This window comes from Manis javanica, chromosome 5, assembly GCF_040802235.1.
Source record: "Manis javanica isolate MJ-LG chromosome 5, MJ_LKY, whole genome shotgun sequence".
In the NCBI taxonomy this organism is placed as follows: Eukaryota; Metazoa; Chordata; class Mammalia; order Pholidota; family Manidae; genus Manis; species Manis javanica.
Genome location: NC_133160.1, coordinates 136,029,265 through 136,053,638, shown reverse-complemented (window position 1 = coordinate 136,053,638; position 24,374 = coordinate 136,029,265). Strand labels below are relative to the sequence as shown.

At 35.0% G+C, this 24,374-nt stretch overlaps 1 protein-coding gene across 3 annotated transcripts in view; it reads right to left on the bottom strand.

Annotated features, from left to right (window-relative positions):
- Window positions 1–24,374, bottom strand: part of GABRA2 (gamma-aminobutyric acid type A receptor subunit alpha2) — a 125,046-nt gene that overhangs the window by 64,038 nt on the left and 36,634 nt on the right. For all 3 annotated transcript variants that reach the window (XM_017664287.3, XM_073237674.1, XM_073237675.1), the window contains exon 4: window positions 9,410–9,477. In XM_017664287.3, coding sequence (XP_017519776.1) covers window positions 9,410–9,477 — 68 coding nt within the window. The remainder of the gene's footprint in view (window positions 1–9,409; window positions 9,478–24,374) is intronic.

The following is a 24,374-nucleotide window of genomic DNA, read 5'->3' as shown; positions in this document are numbered from 1 at the left end:
TGGATTACGGAAGGTTAAAGGGAAAATTTAGTTGCCAGGCTGAGATTGGAGTTTTGGAATCTCTGTCAAAGTCTTCTTTCCATATTTAAAATGACTTAAACACAAGATCAAAGGTCACAGTGATAATAAACTGAGTAATATAAAATAGTTGTTATGAGAATGTGCTCTCGAGTCAGGTAGACAAGGGTCCTTGACTGTGAGCAGGTTTTTTAACCTCTATTTTAGTTGACTTATCTATAAAATGATGATAATAGAACCTACTTCTTGTAAGGATGGAGGGAGGTAATATGTGCAGTGTTCTTACAAACAGTCTGGACATCCGGAAGTTAGCCTAGTATAAATCACTTTCCAAGTATCCTTCTTCCTCTATTCTCCACACTCAAAAGAAGGTGACCTGACAAGGGAGGAGCAGCCAGGAGTTAAAAGAACCAGGGAGCAGCAGCTGAGCAGAATGTCATGAGAGGTTAGCTAAAGAATAAGCCACTGGTGTGTTTGCTGTTTGGGGCAATAAAAGGGTCACTGAGAAAAAATCACCATTGGGCCCCAAGAGAGCCTGCATTTGTCTCCCATCCATATAAATGACATTTACTGCCAAGAGAGAACCACCAACAGAACAAACTAGGTAGAAACATATTTTTCCCCTTTTCATAATCTTTCCCTTGCCTCAATTCCGGAAGACCCAGAAAGAGAAGCAAAGTAGATCATGGCTTATCATCCACTGTACATCCCTTAGTTGTGAAAATGGCTGAGAAAAGGAGAGAAGATCTAAGTGGCATAAAATATTGATATTTAAATTGGACTGGCATGGACTTTTTGATATTTCACAGTGAACAGAAAGCTACAAGATGCACCCAAGATATTGTCATGATGGGAGAAAGGAGATTCAAAACATGGATGTTTCTGAGTCTGGTCAGTTGAATTGTTGAAAGCCCTCAGGATGAAGCCCCACCGCTTTCTCACTTTCATGGCCCAGCATGACCTCTCCCTCCCTTCCCTCTCTAGCTTTGTGGTCAGCATCCCCCAACCCCTGCACCACCTGATGCTGCCCTGTACCGACACTGCAGGGCCTCTGAGGGCTCATGCTCCATCTTACGACCCAGAACCATCGATCTCTGCTGCAGAGGCTCTTCCCTACCACCCCGACATCGAGCCAGCTTTACTCCACACTGAGAACAATGACCATGACCAATTTCTTCAGAGCTCTATTGCCAGCATCTAAAAAACTATCTGGAACATAGGAAATAAGATAATTAGTCCATGAATGAATGAGAGGAGTCATTAGAACTTAAATGTAGTGACAAGGATTCTGGGTGATGGCAGCTCTAATGGTACATAAGGAGGAAGGTGTCATCAGAGGCAGATGGTAGAGAAGCTCTCAGATATCTTATGACAAGCAGTCACTGGTATGCAATAATCCTGAAATTCTCAGTGTGAAGGGGATATGTTTGCATTTGTGTGTCTGTGTAACTATATTAAACTAAGCACAGTAGACTTTAATTCTGTATAATATTTATATTTTAAAGAATGTTGACACAAATCAAAGGAAGCCAGGCATAATAAGTTCTCTGGTAACAGAGACCTACTCTATTTCAGCGTTTTATTTGGGGATGGTTTTATGGCTTTCTGTTGTGGGCAATTGGCTAGAAGATTCTACATGATCTGGCTCTGAGTTCTTTTTTAGCCTCATCTCCTCCCAAATGCCTTATAGCATTTGAGGCTCTAGTCACACTGAACTTTCACTCTTTACTAAATTCAACTAGCTCTTCCAGTTTGTGCTAAAACACTCTCCCCAGATTATGCAGGTGGTCAATCCTTATTTGTCTTCCTTGGGTACCTTCTTTTCCTAGAAAACTTTTCAGCTATAGATATCCTCTACCCACATCACCTCAGCTACCATATTAATCCATACATACTTCAAGAAAAGCATGATCACACTGTTATAAAATTGATAATTCATCTTAGTTCTCCCCCTACAACACTGAATAACTTGAGGGCAAGTAACTTGGGGCTTAAGAATTTTAAGCCCCAACACTGTGACAGATGCAGAGTATGCATTTTGTAAATTTTGTTGAAATGAACAAACACAATTCATGCCTCATAGTAGCTCACACTGCAGTAAGGAAGAAAGACATGTAACGATTTTTATAATCCAGTATGCAAAGCCATAAAAATGTGTGAACACCATCTGGTGGAACACAAGGACAAGAAAGACCGACTCTACTTGGAGTAGCTTAGAAAGACATGAGAAGATGAAATTTCAGCCTGGCCTTGAATAAATGGATGATCTCCAGTTGGCAAAGGAGGAGGGAAGCATAACAAGAACAGGGGAAAACATTTGCAAGGCCAGAGAGTTGTTGAAGATAATGGCATGTTCGGAGAACAGGGAGAGGTTCAATGCAATCTTTAAAAATAAAAGCCTCACTGATAGTTACGGTACTGCCCTCTGTCTCGCCTCCTCTAGTCAAAGCTTAAAAATGTTGCCTCCACAATTTCTCCATTTCCTCACCTCCCACATGCTCAGCCCACTGCAATCTGGTTGCCTTTACTTTGATCAGTAAATGCCTCCTTTTTCTTAATCTAATGACACATTTGAATCCTTTTCTTGGCTTTACCATAACTTAGGACATTGTTGTTCTTTCCCTACTTTTGCAATGTTCTCCTGCATTGGCATTAAACTGCCTTTTCCTCATGTTGTGGGAAACCCTTGGGAAAATCATCGTGGATCTGAGACCTTCTGCATCTGCCAACAATCTACATGTAATGATAACTCCTGGAAAATGTACAGAGTAACAGCACTGGGTTTTTATTATTCTTAATCAAGGCAGACTAGTTCTGTGTGGCTATTCCGTAAAGACAGACTCCACTGCTGCAACCTGGAGAAAAAAACATGCAACATCTATGATTTTTACTTAAGAAATCACTTCATGTTCAGAAATCATAGTTGTTTATTATTTAGTTTATACAAAAGAACTGGCAGGTAATAAGGAATGCCCTTTTCCCTTGGAAGCCAAGAGCAGTAGGACTGGATATAACTGGTTCCTACAACCCTCCCTCTTGTGAGAAGGTAGGACAGAGTCACACTAGTCGAACTGCCTTTATCTGCCCTTTTTTCTGAAACTCTTACCCCACCACATAAGTAAGGTGTTACTATGGCAAAACCTCTGGGTTCTTCCCAGTACCAGATTAACCCTACTGCCTTCAGTATCCAGAATCCTATCTCAACAGAGGGCTATAAATGATTCAGACATCTGACTATTGCACATCATTGCATCCAATAAGGAATAAAAGGCAGTGTTCTCTGACTTTTGTTGTTAAGAACCAAAGCAGATTTCTTTATCTAGCTACATTTAGAAATGACACCTTCTGATAAGGGTTAATACCCAAGCCCTGTGTCAATTTTTAACCAAATATTGAGATCCAATAACTCTGTAAACTTCTCTATATATGTAAACTACTGAAGGCTGTAATACCCCAACAATATCTGGGGAGTCTAAGAAATAATGCACTCAGTATTTTCAGATGGGTAGGAAAGTATTAATGGAGGGGACTGAGATGACCAATAAACCAAGCTTACCATTTACCTGTTGCCTGCTTTGAAACAGGCTAACGGTGAACTCTAGATCAGAAATCTTGAGATAACTTCAAAGTTTCCTGTTCAAGAATAACCCTAAGGTTTAGCACCACAAGAGACGACCATTTGGACTGAGATTCTAAGTCTATGTTCTGGTGCAATAATTGGTGGCTACAGCACTTATGCCCAGAGAATGTGCACATACAATGAAAATGTTTCCTAACACTGGAGAAGACCTCCTATACAGAAACTAAGGAGGAAAGAAAGAAAAAAAAAGCAGAGGGGTGAGTTATAAATCACAAAATTGCACACGCCTACTACAAACTTTGTCAATTGTCACCTATTAGTACATTCCTGACTTTAATTACCTTCTTACTCATGAATTTTTTAAGTGTTGAAATAAAAGATTTTTAAAGTTAATTGCAGACATTGTAATTAGAATCTTTAATTATAATTTTGATGTATAACTTCATTGGACAATTACACTGGTTAATGATTCTAAGAAGCAGTGTGTGTGTGTGTGTGTGTGTGTGTGTGTGTGTGTGTGTGTGTGTGTGTGTGTGTTCTTTTGGTTCTTAATTCTTTTTGCTATGCTGCTTTTTCCTCCCAGGCTAATGTCACAGCAAATCTACATCACCAATTTGAAAAGGACTTGGAGTTTTAGGGCTTGTTCCTGAGTATGCACACTGCATAGAAATAGAAGTGTACCAGCTAAGCTACTAACAGTGAAATTAACTCTAAATTTTATTCTTTCCCCATTAACAAACTGCTTATGTAAGACATGAATTATATATCTTGATATCCACTTTTACATATGGGTAATAATAATATAGGAGTGTTTTCCCTTTAAATCACATTAAATTCCTTTCTTTGTAGAGTGTTACATACACGTTTCATTTCTTGACCTGGCCACCTACACTAACATTAATTCAAACTTTTCCTCATTATTTATCTTGCTTTCCAGAAAAATTAAGATTAAGATCGAAAACCACTCCATTTGATCATCATGAAGACCAAACCATTTCTCTTCGCAAAATGTATACCTGCTTTTAAACTGAGTTCTACCTTCCCTATTAGATTTACAACATAAGTAATATGTGTATTTGTGCGTGTCTGTGTTGCATATGTAGGCACATTATTCAACTTTAATTTTCCCCATATTACCTTTCTTTAGATTTGGACAAATATCTAACAATACCTGTTTAGTGATCAAACTATCTGTGACTCTCACTCAAAACCTTCCCCGTATCACACATTATTACATATACCAGTTATCAGTGTATTGCCTCTTAGCTGCAAGTCCACTTTCTTTCTCCTTCTTTGTGATACAGGAAAAGGACTCTGTAAACACTGCTCCTTCCAGCTCACACCATGTTAGGCTTCATTATTAGAGGGTGTGGGAGGGATATGTCAATATCATAGCAAGAGGAGGGATTTTTCTGGTTCCCTTCCTGGTTCAGGGGTACTGCCTGTCTTTGGCACAGCTTTAAAGGACTGGCATGCTGAGAGTTTTCAGCCACAAGGTAGGACATTCCTGTGCCCTAGCTTCACATGTATCCGTACATGCGTCCTTCCCTGCACCAATGGCCTGTTCCTATAGCAACAATATCCTTCCCAGTGAGGCCTGAATCTCAGCCCTGGGGGGAAGGGCACTCTTCCAAGTCCTTGGTTCCTTCCCTGTTAGTGAGGCTACACCCATAGAAGTAGAATCTGCCTTCTGTATTTACTAATTCTGTATTGCTTAGAGTCTTCCCTTACCCTGTTTTATTCTTCAACCTCCTGTACTATTTAACATAATTCACTATATTAAATTTTCCCTATTCAAATTGTTACTATGGAGGTTTTCTTCTGACTGCACCTTGATGGTAGAGTAAGTATGTGCCCACTTGGCAGTCTTGCAAATATCAGAATCCCAAGCCAACTATTGGAAAGACTGAGTGAACAGGTGAATAACAAGAGAAGTAAAGTAGAAAATCTGACATGACCAAAGAGAATCCTGTAGGACTGTGTTTGGCTGATGATTCAAGGGAAATGTATCATTAGGAAAAATGTCTAGGATCTTCAAACATTTCAAGGGTCTACTGAGATGTTAAATATGTGTTTTATTTTAGGGAATATTTCCATATATAGATACACATGCACAAACATATACACACACTCACACACACATACACTCCAACACAGAAAAAGAAAACTAAAAATATCAATATAAGTAATTTTTTAAAATTTAAATGTTGTCAACTACAATCCCAGTCAACAACATTTGACATATAGTTTGGAATGTGAGTGCATTTTAATATAATGTATGGCAGGGTCTCCCAAAATAAGAAAGCATACCTTAAGCCTGCTCATTTTCTTTTAAGTTCTTGGATTAAATTCACTGAAGATACTGAAGTTTTGAATTCAGTTCAGAAATGAAGTAATTTAAATTTGTGTTCTGTCACTAATGACTGCACACCTAACATCAGCTACCAGATTTTATTTTAAATTTTTGCATATAAATGTATTAACAATTATTTTTAAGAATGACAGCAGCAAACAGAACCACAGACACTCAGCCAGTAGACATGTGATTGATCATGAATGCTTCTGTCAGAAGTAATGGGATGTGGTATACTTGACCTTTGAGTCTTCAGCTTCACGTATCAGGATTCCCTGCTCTTGGCTTCAACTTGACACCAATTGATTCCTTATGTTGACTGTTCACTTTAATTCTTGCAGGAGAATTATAGTGCTTTTCCCATTTCTTTTTTCATATATGAGTTTTCCCACAATTCTAACTATAGAATTTAGAATTTGTAAAAATACATAAATTTACCGATAAATGACTAGAAGGAATTCCTACCTGGAAACATTAACTAAACAATCAGTGTTTTCTTTTCTAAACAAAATTTCAACATTATTAAGGTATACCTGAAAAATAAAATTTTAAGTCTTTTAAAGTGTACACATTGGTGATTTGATGTATATATACATTGTTAAAGGATTTTCCCCACCAGTTAATTAGCACATTCACCACCTCATATTCATCTTTATTTTGTGCACATGTGTGTCAGAACATTTTAGTTCTATGCTCAAAGAATTTTAATTATACAATACACTGTTATTAACCACGGTCATCACATTTTATATTAGATCCTCAGACCTCATTCATCTCATAGCTGAATCTTTGTACCCTTTTACCAATCTCTTCCTTTCTTCCCCAATCTTAGCCCCTGGTAACCCCTTATCTACTCTCTCTTTCTATGAACCTGACTTTTTAAAAAAATTCTGCATCTAAGTGATACCATGTAATACCTTGTCTTTCTCTGTCTGGCTTATTTCACTTAGCATAATGCTTTTTAATGTTGTCACAAATGTTAGGATCTTGTTCTTGGCTGAATAACATTCATATATATATATATATATATATGTGTGTGTGTGTGTGTGTGTGTGTGTGTGTGTGTGTGTGTGTGTGTGTGTGTGTGTGTGTGTATATGTATATTTATTTATTTATTTATATTTATATATGTATGTATGGCATGTTTCCATATCTTGGCTGTGTGAATAAATTCTCCTCCTTTTTAAAAACTGGATTGTTTTAAACTGGTATTTTTTTTCATTATTTTTTGTTATTGAGTTGTGTCAGCTCTTTATGCATTTTGGGTATTAACCCCTTATCAGATATATGATTTGCAAATATTTTCTGCCATTATATATTCATCTTGTTTATGAATTCATCTTGTTCCTGTGCTGTGCAGAAGCTTTTTTTCAGTTTGATGTAGTCCTACTTGTTTATTTGCTGTTGGTGTCAAATCCAAAAATAATTGCCAAGACCTATGTCAAATAGTTTATCCCCTATGTTTCCTTCTACTTTTATGGTTTCAGTAGTTACATTCAATTCTTTAACCCATGTGAAATTGAAGCTACCAGCTTGCTAAATGTGTAATCCTAAAGGATGATCAGAACAAACAGGAGGATTAGTCTAATCCATTATTACCACTGGAAGAGAGTCACTTTGTACACTTTGCCAAAAATATATGACTGAGTTTATCTAAAACTCCCAAATAACAAATAATTGATGTGTCTAGAAAAAGCATATATGTATTTTTTGTTTTTGACTTTTTTGAGATTAAATAATTCATTTTGCAAAAAATAAAATGAAAACTTTAGTGTACTAAATGTTACTACTAATATTTACAACACAAAATACACAACATTGAAAATTTTGATATTTTGGGGTCCTACATAATTTGCCTTTCTGTTTTGGCCAGTAATAAGACACCAAAGTAACCATATGAGAATCATCATTTATGTAATTATTCTGTAGTTTTTCAATGCAGTGGCTAGACAAAATTCTGCCTTCTCCACTTGATTCCAAATAGGTTAGATGCTCATTCTTAAAGTGTCTCTGTAATATTCGGGAGCATTTACTAAGACATGCTACAAAGACATATTATCTTTACAGCCAACCAATAATATTTGGAATCCACACCTGTGTTAAATACATCTCTGTCATCTTTTCATGTTCCTACACACTTAAATTGACCTATGGAAAGAGGCAGATTAAGATACTGCAAGGGACTGGAGATGGTTATGTTGAAAATACATTTCTTCCTATTTTTGAAGACTTGTGACTAAGACCCAGAATTGAGGGGAAAAAGACAATTAAATCTTCACATTCTAATCTGAAATAACTTTGAAGACTTGCCATTGTTCGGTTTCAACCATCTCCCCGAAGTTGAGGGCCATCATTCCTCTGCCTCCTTACATTTTCAGCCATCCAACTCAATATAAGAAAAGGGCTATGAGTTCAGAGGAGTGGCTCTTGTGGAATAAAAAGCAAATATTTTATGATAAAAGTGGTATATCTGCTACCTCAAGGAAAGGTAGAGATATCCCAATAAATTGGCTAACAATACTTATGAATGTCTCCACAAAAGGAAAACCTTTAGTTTTTGTGGCTTTGTCTTGGGGGAAAGCCCGTCATCCTGCTCCCTAGGTTATCAGAGAGGGAAGAAAACTGGAGAGATGACCTAGGGAGAATGACCAGGCAAGGCACAGAAATGGGCATCTCCCTGAATTCTCCCTTCCCGGGATAGAAGAGGGCAGATGAAAAATTATTTCAACTAATAATTCCATAACAAAGCACTATAATTAGCTACAGAAATGGAAGACTGATTGCCAATTTTTTTTTGCTAACTCAAGAATTTATCTATAATGTTTCTAGTCCACCAGTTACTAACCCAACAGACCAACTTCCCTCTCCTACCCACCTCACTTTAAAGAAAACTAAACATCAGTTACACAGAATATAAGATGGTCAAGATTCTAGTTTTCTTTAGATTGATTTACATATGCTTCCTAAGGATGTAGAATGCATGATGCATGTACTGTATGTATTCAGAAAGCATGACAAGGAGCCCACCTTACTCAGTACCTTTGGAAAGTGTCCATTTATGACACTCAGCATGATCACAGTCTGTAAGAAGCAGTTGTCTATGAATCTGTATAGACGTTACTTATGGAAGTCCAAGCAGGTGTCTTATTCCTAGAAAATGGTTCTCAGTAATATAATCACTTTTATTAAAAAATTTTTTACAACACTAAACTTAGGTAGACACACTTTGGATATATATATATATATATATAAATTAAATATAAAGAGTTAATTTGAACACTCAAGCTGGAATGGTGCACCACAGATACAAACAAACATCTTAAACTCACCATGTATTTGGGTATACTAAATAAGTATGAGAAAGATACATAATTCTATAAAACCAAAAACACTTGCTTATTCTAAATTCCCATACTTCCCATTATATGAAGTAAAAATACTATTTAATGACAACTCACCATATCTGTATCTGAGACAGGGCCAAAACTGGTCACGTAGATGTTAGTGAAGACTTCAGTAATACTGTCTGATATGAGAAAAAGAGATTGAATATAGATAACATGTAATGTGAGCCACCGAGAGAAAAGGGGTCAAATATATGGCATAGTTAGAAAGCTACATAATGTTTAGGAATATTGCTTTTTATTTTCTTTTCAACTTTCACAATCAAGAAAAATATCTACATTGCTCAATTGTTTTATAATACTTAATGCTAAATGCCTGGAAGTATTATGACATTTTTACTGGGAAACTATACCTGATTAGAATGTTCTGTTTTAAGCATGTTGCTCAGAATGAATAGATTTTTAGAATCTATCTTCATTGAACTGTTTTACAATAAATTTATCACCATAGAAAAATTAAATGTGGTTAGTAATAGTTACCATTTGAAATAGTCCTAAATTTGATATTTAAACTAAATATTTCAGGTGGTTTTTCATGATGGTAGAGATTTAGTTTGTAGATTGTAAATTAGTATATAGCCCAAATAAAGCACAAAAACTGGTTGTTGATCATTATAAATAAATGTAATTCATATTAATATAAAAAGCTCTATTATTAAGTGACATAAAAAAAAAGCAAATGACCTACAATCATAATGAATTATTTTCAAATGAGTTTAAATGTATTAGAGAATGCCTAAAATGCTAAGTTTGAAGTGAATTAGATTCTAAAGTTATATAACTTATTAACTGTAACACAATTAACTGGATTGCTCTTTTAAACGGTTGATTTAGATCTTTGATTTTAAGTAAGCCAAATGATGATGGTGGAAAAGCTCAAAGAAAAGATTTAAAGGAAAAACCTTTTCAATATTCTTAAAGGAACTAAAAAGTACATCATTAATTTCTGTCACCATGAACTGAATATCTCATCTGCTAATGTCAGATTTGTAATTCTACACATTATGAAATATTTTTATTATTATACTGGACATTAATTCACAACCATGAAAGAGAAAGTAATCTAAGTCTGGGCTATAGTATCCACTAAGGCAAAAATAAAAAGCAAAAAGGATTTTGAAATAACAGAGTAGACTTTAAATGCTTTAAAGGACTTGAAATACAATAACCTGCATGACAAACCTATGAGCTAGATTCTCTGTTATAATCCTAATATTGATGTACAGAAAGGTGAAGTAATGTGCCCAGTGACCCACACTTGGTAGAGGAGAGACAGCCAGGTTTTCGAACCCCAGCAATCTGGTTCCTGAGCCTTCAGGGTAAACCAAAGTATTATACCACAGACAACAATAAATTTGAAACTAAAAGTGTTTTCTCATTAATGGCATATTTCTATTCATCATCATACTCTATTCCAAGACAGTTATAATGTTCCATGTAAGTATATTTGAGAAACTTTATTATTTTACATTCTATTTTGTACCAAAAACTGTATGTATGAATTCTATCACAAAACTCATCTGAAACATAAATATATTTATAAAGTTCATTCTCAGCTGCCACCCTCCCCAAAGAGCAGCACAGGAGCAGTTTCACGGGCCTGTAGCTGGTGCAGTCACACAGGGCCCTGTGCGCAGAAGAGCCCCATGTTTAGCTTAATGTTCTGTTTTTGTTCTCTTGAAATTCTTTATTATTTTTTGAATAAAGGGCTCTGCATCTTCATCTTGGACTGAGTCTCCCAAATTGTGTAGCTGCTCCTGGACCTGATTTATATAAGCTATGAGAAAGAAATGATGAAAATAGGACTCAAGTTTGTTTACTTTTTCCTCTTATATTCATACCAAATCAATCATGTTATCTCATTTATTCAATAAACAATTGAATAAAACTTTAATCATTCTAGATATTGATTTAAAATGTTTCAGAGAAGAGAAATTAAAAAGTTAAAGGAATTCTTCATCCAAATAAAGTTAAATGAAATTAATCTCCTTAGTCTGATTAATGAAATAAATCTCCTTAGTAAATAGATGAACTAATATTTTGGTGGCAACTTCAGTCTCTGCATTTCAGGGACTATGAGTTGCCCTTAGTCTAGAATAGTAAAGTTAGAGAAGAGAGATGACCAAAAATGAGTGACTATATTCCTGGTAAAGATATGAGGAAATATCCATTATATGCCAAATGGCAAGTAAAGAGGAAGGGAGAGTATTATTGGTACTTAGTGGCTGCAAGAAAATGCCAGCTAAGAATCCAGAGAGAAAGAAACAAGAGCAGCCTCAGAGCTGTAAGCAGTATGAGGAAGGAACACCTAAAGATGTAGAACACAGATATGCAAAGTTACCTTAAAGAAAAATGCTTCCATGGCTTATTGACTTCATACACAGTTAAAGAATATGTACTGCAAGGGACAGTTTCCTGTTATGGAAGATCAGAAAAAGGAAATTCAGCAAGCTACAACACTAACAATGAATACCCAATAGCTATCTGAGTTGGGAAAGGGATTCTTGGTAATGAGACTTAGAGGATTTCTGTACAGATGGATGTAGAGTTGTCAACAGCCAACATGTGTAGTGAAATATTTTAGTGTGATGACTACAAATATTTGATACATCTAACACAACTTACCAGGGCTCTATACTTGAAGTGCAATCTTTGATTATGATTTAGCTTTCCATAAGAGAAGGGAAGGAAAGGAGAGGGAAGATGAGATTTTATGAATAGACATTATTTCTGTATCTTGTGACACTAACTTGTCAAAGTAACCCATAGTATATTCTGGTTTTCTTTTGTTTGCCCATGTGGACTTAGACCAGGGTTTGTGTTGTTATTACCTGTTACAATATTCTGATCCATGTGGCACATATATATCACAGAGTAATTCTGAAATTTACTCTCTGCATTTCAGGGAGTATAAGTTGCCCTTTCAAGTTCTGACCGCATTTAGTGGATGTACAAAGTACTGTCCTGACTCAGTCTTCACACTGGCTATTACCTCTTCACTTCTTTTCCTAGTTAATTGCTCCTCTGCCCTTCAAGTCTCAATTTAAATATTTTCTCCTCAGGTAAGGGCTCCACAATCCCCCCTATATAATGTAACTCTACAACTCTCATTTTCTCCCTCTAACACTTACTTTCATGGAACTTTCTTGAATTTGCCATTATTTTCATACCTTAATATATATATATTTACTTTGTACATGTGGATGGGTGTCTATCTCCCAACCAGGATTCAAATTCACTAAAAGACAGGGTCTGTGTCATTTCTGTTCACTGTCACATCACCAGTGCTTAGCACACAATGAGTACCCCATATTAGATGTTTTATATTTGAATAAACAAATAATGTCTAATTATAGTTCACATAGAATATATGCCTTTTCCCAAAATATTTCATCCACATTTAAAATGGCCACGAATAACTGTTACTACTCATACAGAATGGGCACTGTCATTTGTGACAGCAGAGCTCAGACTACCCATTGACAGAAAGTTGAAAGCCTAGGCAATTTGTTCAAGTGAAGAAACTGAAAGTCAAGCAAAAGAGAAGTATGTATTTAAAGAAAGCACTATTTCAGTGGAAACCAAAATTTACCTACTGAACAGTAAACAACTTTTAACAGAAATGTCCACCATGAGTTACCTCAAAATAAATAAATGTTCATCAGCTAAATTTTTGGTTTTAGGAATATCAACAGCATAATATGCAGAAGGCAAAGGATCTTCTATATAGATTTTTCCAAAAGCTAATAATGAGACACCATGAAGTTAATAATAGGTATTTTTATAGAAATAAAGAGTGCATGCAGTAAACAGAGAAGAATGTGTGATCCTTACGAACAATAATCAAATTCAGGACGGCAGCTATTATTGGGAGGGAAAGGAATAACACACTAGAGATGCACATGGAACTTCTCGTGTATTTCTAGTAGTTTCCCTTTAAAATTGATCTTAATCAATTTCGGAAAGTCAAGATTTAGTGAAACTGGTCACAGAAAAAAATAATACTGCTCTATACTTTTTTGAATGCTTGAAATACTTAATAGAAAAAATAAATAAGTAGCCCCGAAAGATGTGTAAAATAAACACATAAATCATTTTAAGAAGAGTTTAAATTAATTCATGAAATTGTTCTTCACTGGGTGATACAGCACACAGCAAAAATCAAGCCTACTTTAAAAAATGCTTTGCGAATAGTTTGATTCATGCAGAATGGTGAGGTATCGGCTGTGAAGAAAGGAAGAGGTATCAAAAAGATCGGATATGCCACAATGATAATACTGTCTGTGTATATATACACCTTCAGCAAGGTATTCAGAAAGACTTTGATTTGCAGAATGTTATGTCCAGGGCTATTGTACTAGAAATGTTTTTACATTTATTAACAGTGGGCAAACTCAATCAGAGGAGATGGAAGACAATATACCCAGTTTGGAAAAGGTTGCAGTAGTTGAGGCAAAAGAAAAAAAATGACAATGAGAATAGAAAAACATAGAAATCAAGGGATTTTTAAAGCGGTGCTGTTAAAAGATACCAAAGTAAGCCCTGTTGTTTGACTATTAGACTATCTTTAGAGCCTGGAAACAAGCAGTTGCAGTAGAATTGTAAGGACAAAAAACAAATAAAGGAGGATTGGAAAGTCATGAAGCCATGAAGACAGCAAGTGGAAAATATTTTCTCAAACACCTTGTCAAAAAAATATGTGAAAAAAGTTGCGGATAATTGAGTTGTACTGGGTAATGTAACACACAATAGCAGTCAAACCATTCAAACAGAAATCTCTAACATTTGGCAAGAGTAAAATCATGTCTCTAAAGTTTTTTGTGAATGATTGATGGACTTTTGAAATTATGCATATAAGGTCCGTTGCTTCCAGAGGTTCATTACAGGCGGGTGCATGACTTTCAACACAACTGAACATAGCCGTTGGCTTTTGTTACTTCCTCAGTGAGGCCATCTTATCATCCTATTTTAAAGTTCAACAATTCCACATCCCTCCCTGTTCATTTAATTACTATGATTACTGTTTAGTGCCTGTACCTACCCATATGGTAAACACAAGCTACACATGGCTATCTAAATTTAACTTTCAATTAAAACAAAAAAGGTTGGTTCCTCAGGCATACTAGCCATATTTTATGCACATGTAACTATTGCTACCATATTGGATAGCAAATTGAACATTTCCATCATTACAGAAGGTCTATTAGATAGTACTGGTCCATATCCTCCAACTAGAAGTTAAGTATGAAGTCAGGAACTTTTGTTTGTTAAGCAAAGTTAAAACCCCAAACAACTCCCAACATAGTGTATATTCTTAATAAATCTTTGTCAAATAAATGAATTCTCATTCTTAGTTCAGAGTCATCTTAAAGTGGACATAGCTTCTGCTGTCATAATGGAGCTTACTATGACCTAGTAAACAGAGATATAATGCAAAGTCAAATAAATTTATAATTATAATTACACAATTACAGACATGACATATGCTATGACAGCATATAACAAGGGAAGACTTTCTTCACTTAGTCTCTTTAACATCACAATCTCTTGATTTTATTCCAATCTAATTGGTTGTTTCTCAGAATCCTTCACTCCTTTGCTCTCCCAACTTGTTAATATTGGAATGCCCCAACATTCATTTTCTGGTCCCCTAAAACTGAGTGAATGGTCCCCTAAAACTGAGTGATTTTGTCAAATACTTTTTATGAATGTATGCAGATGATAGTGAAAGAGTTGACCTTTATTCTATTAACATGGTATATTTATTTTCATGAGTTGAAGCTACTTTGTTTTCCTGGGATATACTTCACTTGGTTTTAGTGCAAAATTTTTAATTTGTTGCTGTATTAGATTTGTTAGTATTTTGTTGAGCATGTATATGTCTATATTCATAAGATATTGGTCTGCAGTTTTCTTTTCTTACAATGTCTGTCTTATTTTAGTATAAGGGTCATAGTGGACTAATAAAATGAGCTGGAAAGTGGTCTCTTCTCTCCCTTTTTTTTTAAGGAAAGTTTGTGAAGGATTGGTGCTATTTTAAATATTTTGTAAAATAATTCATCAGAGAAGCAATATGGTCTTGGAATTTGCTTTGTGGCAGTTTTTTATTTTTTAACTAATTCAGTCTCTTTCCTTATATAAATCTACTCAGATTTTCTATTTATTTCTTTGTTAGTTTTGATAGTTTGAATCTTCCTAGAAATTTGCCCACTTCATCTAGGTTATCTAATTTGTTTTTGTACAAATACAGTACAAATACATTTCCTTGAATTCCTGTAGGGTCCATATTAATGACCTTTTCATTTCCAATATACTAATTTGAGTCTTCCTCACTTTTCCTGGTCACTCTAACTGTCTATCAATTTTGTTGATCTTGTCAGAGTCAAATTTTGTGGTTTTTTTTTGTTTTCTCTTTTTTTTTCTATTCTCCATTTCATTCTTTTCCTTCTTCATATTTCTTACTGCTTTTCTCTAACTTTAGGTTTAGTTTCCTCTTCTTTCTGTAAGTGTGGTAAGGTAGAATCTTACATTATTGATTTGAGATCTTTCCTTGTTTATAATGCAATCATTTATAGCTATAAATTTCCCTCTACCACACTATAATTGCATCCTGTAAGTTTTGCATGTTGTTTCTTCACTTTAATTCATCCAGAAGAATTTTATAATTTCATGTGTGGTTCCTTCTTTCACTCATTACTATTTACAAGTATGCTATTTAATTTATACATATTTGTGAATTTTCCAAATTTTTTTTCTTACTGATTTATTCCATTAATCCTTTGTGATTAAAGTAAATATATACAATTTTAATTACTTTAAATTTATTGAGCTTGTTTCATGGCCTAGGAAATAATCTATCCTTTAGACTATTCTATGTGCAGTTGAGAAGAATGTATATTCTGCACTGGGTGGAGAGGACTATAAATACCTGTTTCAGTCTAGTTCTTCATAGTGCTTTTCAAATATTCTGATTCTTTGTTGATGTTCAGCCTAGTTGTTCTATACATTGTTGAAAGCAGGGTATTGAGTCCCCAGATATGGTTGAAATGTCCACTTTTCTCTTTAGTTAACATATTTTTGATTCATATCTTTTGGGGATCTATTTGTAGGTACATGTATTTATAAATTTTATGTCTTCTTGATGGAGTGTCACGTTCATCATTTTAAAATTTCCATCTCTTTTTCTAGTAAAGATTTGTATCTAAAGTCTATATTGACTGGTATTATTATTTCCATTGTCTTACTGTTTGCATAGTGAAATTTTTTCCATCCTTTTACTTTCAACCCATTATGTATTTGAACCTAAATTTTATCTCCTATAGACAGCATACAGAGTAATCATTTTCATCCATTCTGCCAATCTCTGATATTAGTTCAAGTATTTTGTCCAATTATACTTAATGTAATTATTAATAAAGTAGGATTAATCTGTTGCTTGTTATTTGTTTTTATATTTCATGTCTTCTTATTTTGTGTTACATAGCCAATTTCTAATATACCATTTTAATTTTCTTGTTTATTTTCCTTCATTGTGTTATTTTATTAATGGTTGCCCAAGATATTACAATTAACATCTTAAATTAATCGAGTTGGTAGTAATACCAATTTAATATCAATAGTAATCAAACGCTTGTCTACTTATAGTTCCTTCCACACACTCCTTCTTTGTGCAATTTTGCCATACAAATTAAACTTTTATACATGTTTAGGCAATCAATCCATTAATTCATGGTTTATATAGTTTTCCTTTAAATAAGATAGAAAAAAATGTTCCAGAAAAAAATACATTTATACTGTTTTTTATACTCAGCTATATATTTGCTTTTTGGCATCCTTTTCGTTTCTTCATGTAGGCTCAAGATACTGTCTGGGGTTCTTTATTTCAGTCTAAATGACTCCCTTTAGTATTTTGGAGGTAAGGGGTCAGGTCTGCTAGTGAAAACCAACTTAATATCTTAATTTTTATTTATCTGGGAATATTTTAATTTTTCCTTTATTGTTGAAGCATAGTTTTTCTGCATATAGAATTCTTGGTTGACAGGCTTTTTAATTCAATGATTTGAATATGTCTGCCTCTGCTTTCTGCACTATATTGCACTTTCTGCACTATATTGTTTCTGATGAGAGGTCAACTGTTTATCTTTACTGAGAGTCCGTGTACATGGCAAGTAATTCTTTAGTTGCTTTCAAGATTCTCTCTTTGTCTTCTTTCTATGGTTTGACTGTAATGTCTGTATGAATTTCTTTGAGCTTATGCTTTGATTTTATTAAGCTTCCAGGAGTGTAGATTAATGCTTGTCTTCATAATTGGAAAACATTTTAACAATGATTTCTTTAAAAATTCTTTTTGCCCTTTTCTCACTTCTCCTTCTGGGGCTTCCCTATGTTGGTGTGCTTGATAGTGTCCTATGGGTCTGTGAATCTATATTCATTTTCTTTCTGTTACTTTTTTCCTCTGTTTCCCAAACTGGATAATCTCAATTAACCTTTTTTCAGGTTTACTGATTTTTCTGCCAGTTCAAATTTGCTATTGAATCTCCCTAGCAAATTTTCACTTCAATTATTTTTTAAATCCATAATTTCTATGGTGTTCTTTTTTAAATATATAATATCTGTGTTATTATCAACATCCTCTTTTTGGTAAAACTTCAATTTTGTACTTTTTTTTATTATTTTGACATTGCTCCCTTTAATTCATCGATATTTAGAAAAGCTCATTTAAAGTCACTGTCTAATAAATTTAACATTTAAGTTTCCTCAAGGGCAGTTCCTATTGGTTTTTTTCCTACATATGGATCATACTTTCCTGTATCTTTTCATGAATCATCTTTTTTTATAACTCTGAAAATCAGATTCCCTCCATTCCGCAGGGTCTGTGTGTGTGCATGTGAGTGTGTGCAATGGGATATGTCTTCAATACTCTGGCACAGTTTACAACTCTTTTTTAGCCTTCATTTCCTGCTTTTGCAGAACTTCAAGGTCATACCAAGGTGGAAGACAAGGGATTTTCAGGGTCTGTGCACAGCCTTGCACAACACGGCTTTCTAGATTCAAATACAGACTATGTCTGAGGTTTTAAAAACTCCTAATAATCATCTTAGTCCTCAGTTTTTCATTTCAAGTTTTCTGGCCAGCCTTTTCTTAGACCCCCATCAGTATCTCTGTTAAAATAGCTATGATGTTAAACAAATGATGCTGAGTTTTTTCATCAAATGCCTTGGGGATAGAACTGTCCACACAGAGCAAGCTAAGATCAAATACAGACAAGCTCTGAGTATGATATATAGAATAATTATATATATATATATATATATATATATATATATATATATATATATATATATCAGTCAAAAATTGATATGTAGAATTTATATACTACTACATGCCTATATACTATATATACTATAAATACTTCTTACAAATTGCTATCTCACAGGTCAAACAGTAGTAGTTCTCTGGGATGGGGACTTCGAGGAGCTCTATAACCATGGTGTCCTCTCTGGTGGCTACAAGGTAGCTGTTTTTCACAACTGACATAGTCAATAAGCTGTTGGTTTCTCAGGCAAGCTTCAGAAAATGGGATAGGGTAAGGAATACTAAAATGCTACTAAACCTGTTCTTACCGAAGTTCAACAATTTTTAAAAAATAAATGCTCCTTGAATTGTTGCAAGATTTTGTTTAACTTCGAGAATTCTGAGAAAGTTGATTACATAGTTTGCCAGTGCTCTTACTGCTTTTTTTGGATGAGTGAATTTTCAGAGGTCCTTACACTACCATTCCACAAGTGTTTTTCCACCATCTTTCCTTAATTCACAAATCAGACAGTGTCCCTTCTTTTTACAAAACCCTCTAATGGCCCTTCATGTCACTCGGAGTGAGAGCTGCAGCCCTCAAATTGGCTTACACAGCACTTTATGACCACACCCCGATATCTTTTCTGTTCCACTTTCTTCAGCTTTTCACCCTCACTCCTGCCTCACTGACCTCCTGGATGTTTGTCAGACATTCCTGGACTTTGCACAGACATTCTTTCCTGCCTGGGAGGACCTTTTCACAATTTTGGTGCATAGCATACTTCCTTACCTCACTTACCTAAGTATTTTTGTATTTATTTATCTATTTTAATAAATATTTATGTAATACTAATGCCTATATACCATTTATATAGTCCTACAAGCATTATTCTAAATATTTCACAAGTATTTGCTTAAAAGTTATTCTTTTCAGTGAGCTTAATATTGACACCCTAATCAAACTGCACCTTCTCTTCAACCCCTATACTTAGGACACCTCCCCCCGTTACTTTGCCCCTTTTCATTCTCTTTTTTCCATAATAATGATACCTTCCACGATGCTCATGTAATTTGCTTACATATTATGTACATTTGTTTAAAACTGAAACTCTCAGAAGCCAGGGATACTTGAACCTGTATGATTTACTGATATGTTCTAAGCCCATAGAATAATTACTGAAACATAGTGAGCTCTGAATAAATATTTGTTGAGTGATTTAATCAATGAACCTGACCCAGTTTGAGATGGAAAGGGTGGGGTTGGGACTGATTTCCTTGATCAAACAACATTTTACTGATATAAAAAAGATACATTATAGAGATCCTAGATAAGTTTGTGAGTTAGAAGGAGGCATATGAGAGAATATTTAGTTCTTAGCAGCATAGGGGTAACTGTACATTCAAAGATCCCGAGATGGACAAAGAGTTGATCTTTTCAGGAAATGAAAAATGTCCAGTGAAGTGGGAGAACAGAGAGGGTGTGAGAGAATCATATAAGATGGATTTAGAGAAATAGGCATGCTAGATTGTGTATGCTTTTAATTGTGTGATCTTGGACAAATAGTTTCATCTGAACAATATGAATAATAACCATATCTACTTCATGGGATTGTTACAAGGATTAGTAAATTAAATTATAAAAGTCATTTATAAGAGCTACATAGAAAGTACTATGAAAGTGTTTGTCATCTATGTATATCTGTAGCTAAATGGAGAGTCCTGGGTTAAAAATACACATTAAGGAGTCCTTGGTTCCAATGAGTAATAACTGGAAAATTATTTAATCTTTAATGCATCTAAGTTTCTTAATTTCTAAAATAAGAAAAGTAACACAAAACCCTCCCTGAGTTTTGTCAAAGATTAGGCATGGAAGGAGTATAGAACAATGCCAGATAACAATGTTCCATAATGTTGGTTGTTATTATTATTGTTACTGTTATTATATGCTATAATTGGACTCCAAGGAGTAAATGAAATCACAAAAGGTCAGATTATAGACCAAGAAGAAAAAATGACTGCAGTCATAATATTTACAGAACTCACAAAAGAAAATGAGCCAGAGAATTAGGCAGGAAGGAGAATCCAGAGAGGTAGTAAAATCAAAAGCAGAGGAGAATACAATATCCCAACGACTAGAGATAGGAGTGTTTCAAAGGCAGTTTACACACCTATGAAGGAAGAAGTGATGTACATTCACTGCTACTGATAGATCAAGTAATCTGAGTCCAGAATATTCCTTGGATTTAGAGACCTGGGAGCCAATAATGGAGTAAAGAATGTGAGCAGAGGTCAGCTTGGAGTGGCAGAAGTGGGAGAAGAGGAAAAGACTGGCATGAGTTTAAAAAACCCTTAAGTTTGATGTGAAGGGGAAGAGGACTCTAGCAACAGGGAAAGATGGGGGAAGAGACAGTTCTTCATTTGCTTGTATAAGGTGGAAGATCATTCAGCACATGATGATGCAGATGGAAGGGACTGAGGTAGTGAGGGAGAGGCTGAGTATGCAAGAGAGAGAAGAGATAATGACAGGAATATCCTGTCAGTGACAGAGGAGTAAGCAGGCAGTGTATTCATTAAAGGAAATTGATGAGGCATACAGGAGAGAAGAAAGAGGATGAAATATCCTCGATTTTATCAGGAGTAAAGAGTCTTGAAATAAATGGAAGTAGGTTTTTAGATCTAGTGGCAAGAAAGTTAAGGTAGTTCCTGGAGAGGAGAGAAAATTCAAGTTACATGCAAAGTACCTGTGCTGCATTCTTAATGTAAAAGATGATGTAAGTCAAAAGTTTGTTGGTTTAAACAAGTATGTTAACAACATTTAAAATATTACACATTCAGAGAAGACCAGTGTAGTATCTGCTGCCAGCTCTCAGTCCCTATTCCCTGGACAATCACAACTCCTCTGGATGCTGTGGTGTTCTGCTGCAAAGACCTGTGAGAGGCATGATTCTCCTCCTGAGGGTTTTCTCTGACTGTGCAGGGCAGACTGGAAGTAGAGAGAAATTCATACTGCTGAAAACAGTCAACAATCTAACGGAAGTTGGAGGGAATGTAACTCAGTATCCTGATGGAAGTTGGAGAGAATGTAACTAATTTTCCTGTCCTTCTCCATAGAGACTACTTAAGGCATATTCCACCCCATTCCCAGAGCACCTCAGAAGGACTGGCTCCAGTTGTCCTCAACAGTAACCTACTCAACTGTGTTCCTGCTTTGGCTCTTCTCCCTTCCCTGTGTCACCTTGCCACCCCTTCTGCTAGTTCATCTTGGGATCACATGCCAAATTAATGCACATTTCTCTCAGAAGAGTCGCTTCTGAGAGAGACTGAAGCCAACTCCAAACATCATTCACTTACTCTACGAAGAAAAAATTATTGTAATTAGAGACAAAGAACAGATATTGTGTTCACTAGAGAAGTTAACCATCCCAACAGTAACCTATATTGTCTTCACCTCTCTGTAATTTAGATATTAACAGTGATATTAATATGGACATGAACTTAACAATACTAAAAGTAAAATCAAACTGTAGTTGACACCCTGTCAAGAAGATCAAGATGCTAATAACTGTGCTCATTATGTACCATAAATAGAATGTCATGCACATATTTTAAGACAAGTTAGTCATTTACTGTGTTTGCTTTAACTCTATCAGCAAAAACAAAGACATTTTGCTTCCTGGGATAATTTCCATAACACCTACACATACCATTTGTCATCAGTCAATTTCATTAAACTCAATACTTAATTAAGTGACTTTTGTGTCTATGGCACTCAGTGTTCCCTCTAAAGTTGAAAACTTTGAATTTGGTAATATGCTGCCATTCTCCCACAAAGGAATTGCTGCACCTTACCCTATACGGTCCTTCCATTAGTCACTCAATGCATGTTTGATAAAAAGGGATGACTTGAACAATATGGCACTGTACTTGGATGGACAACAAGGTGCCCCTAAAAGCAGGAAGAGTTAAGAACAATAATAAAACCTGTATTATTGCATTTTGGCATGATCCTTTTTCATTATACTTCTAAGTTTAGGTCTTTGATTCTTTGTGATGATTGGAAATGTGGAATATCAAACACATATTGAATATATGAAATTTCCTCTGTGTAAGATTCTGGATGATTTTTAATTTTTTCATATTTATATATTCCATTTGTTCTTTCGTTGGTTTACTTTTATTTTTTTCCCCTACTAATGAAAAGGCATTGACTGAAAAAGTACAGCCTATTTGGGAATCCTGAACAAGAATCAAGATCTATGTATGCTTGTGCATTGTGCATCGGACACAAAGGATCCTTAGAGGATAAACTAAACACATCCCATCAATCATAACAGTCATAGGTTATGGGCTACAACTAAATCTGACTTTAAAATCACTGCAGGGTCTATCTATCGCCAACAGGACTTGGGACAGCCCTGGCCCTGAGAACCATCCCTAGGTAGGAGATTCACCATGCCTCCTTTCTCTTTGAAATGTCTTTCCCAGTACCTAGTGAATGCCAGCTTACTCTGGTGAAGAAGCTGAAGACCACCTCTCCCACAAAGCACCAATGAAGGAAATCGAACAGGAAAGGGAAGAGGAGACTGAATGCACACTGATCCCCATTAACTTAGCAGGGTCATTTAGTTCATTTAACAAGTAGCTACTAATGGTTTACTAAGGATAGTCCAGAGACATCTCCAGCCTGATAGGCAAGGGAGAGAAGGTGTCCAAAGAGAAGCTGTATGTGATACCAGAAGCAGTTTATGTTTCTCAAGGTCGTGTTTAATCAAGCAATTGCTACATGCTTGCTCCAGGATTCGACAGAGTCAAAGACATTCTCAAAACAATCACTTCTACTATTACAAGTTAGATTCTCTTGCAAGGAGATTCTAGTGACCCTATTACATTTCAGGTGTTAAAGATGACATCCTGAGCCCGTGGGGTAGACTAGAACTAAGAGTTCAAAGTTCAATCTGGGAACAGGCTATTACAGATCTAGTATTTCTAAGTTAGTTGGTAACTTGAAGCTTATTAGTCAGTCACCAACCTGAAATCCCTTTTTCTAAATTCAAATAGAAACAGCTTAACAACTGAGTTATGAGGAATTTAAAACTAAAAACTACACTGATATCAATTTATGTTTTGCTCCCAAAGTACATATTAATAGGAAAAGATTCTCATATCTACATATGATAGGGATAAACTTTCATTTTTTAAGACAATGAATTATTTATAAATCCACATAAATTGAGGAGTCTTCATGCATATTTCATATATGTTACTAGTATCAGCAGATTAGAAAATTTTACTGTATTTGTTTTTATTATAAAAAATGTACATAAGTTAAATTATGCTAGTTGACTTTTTCTTTGATGACCTTTTCACCATCCCTACAGAATACTGCTGTTGACAGCAATATTTTTATTCACTTGTGAAATAATTTTTCTGTTCTTTCTTTACTAGTTTGTAGAGGGAAAGCATTTAAATGTAATAGAAGTATAAACATTGAAAATACATCCAAAAAATTTCAAAAGTTTTTATAGGCCATGCTTTCACATATTCAAAATTTTATCTCCTCTTTTTCCAGTCTTGGTAAAAGATACCATCATCTTATAAGTTATCAAACTTTTAAACTCAACCTGAACTCTTACTCATATTCTACATTTTAATTATTCACCAGGTTCAGTCTATTATATTTCATACATATTTCTAGAATTTTCCTTTCCTCCACCATCTCCCTGCT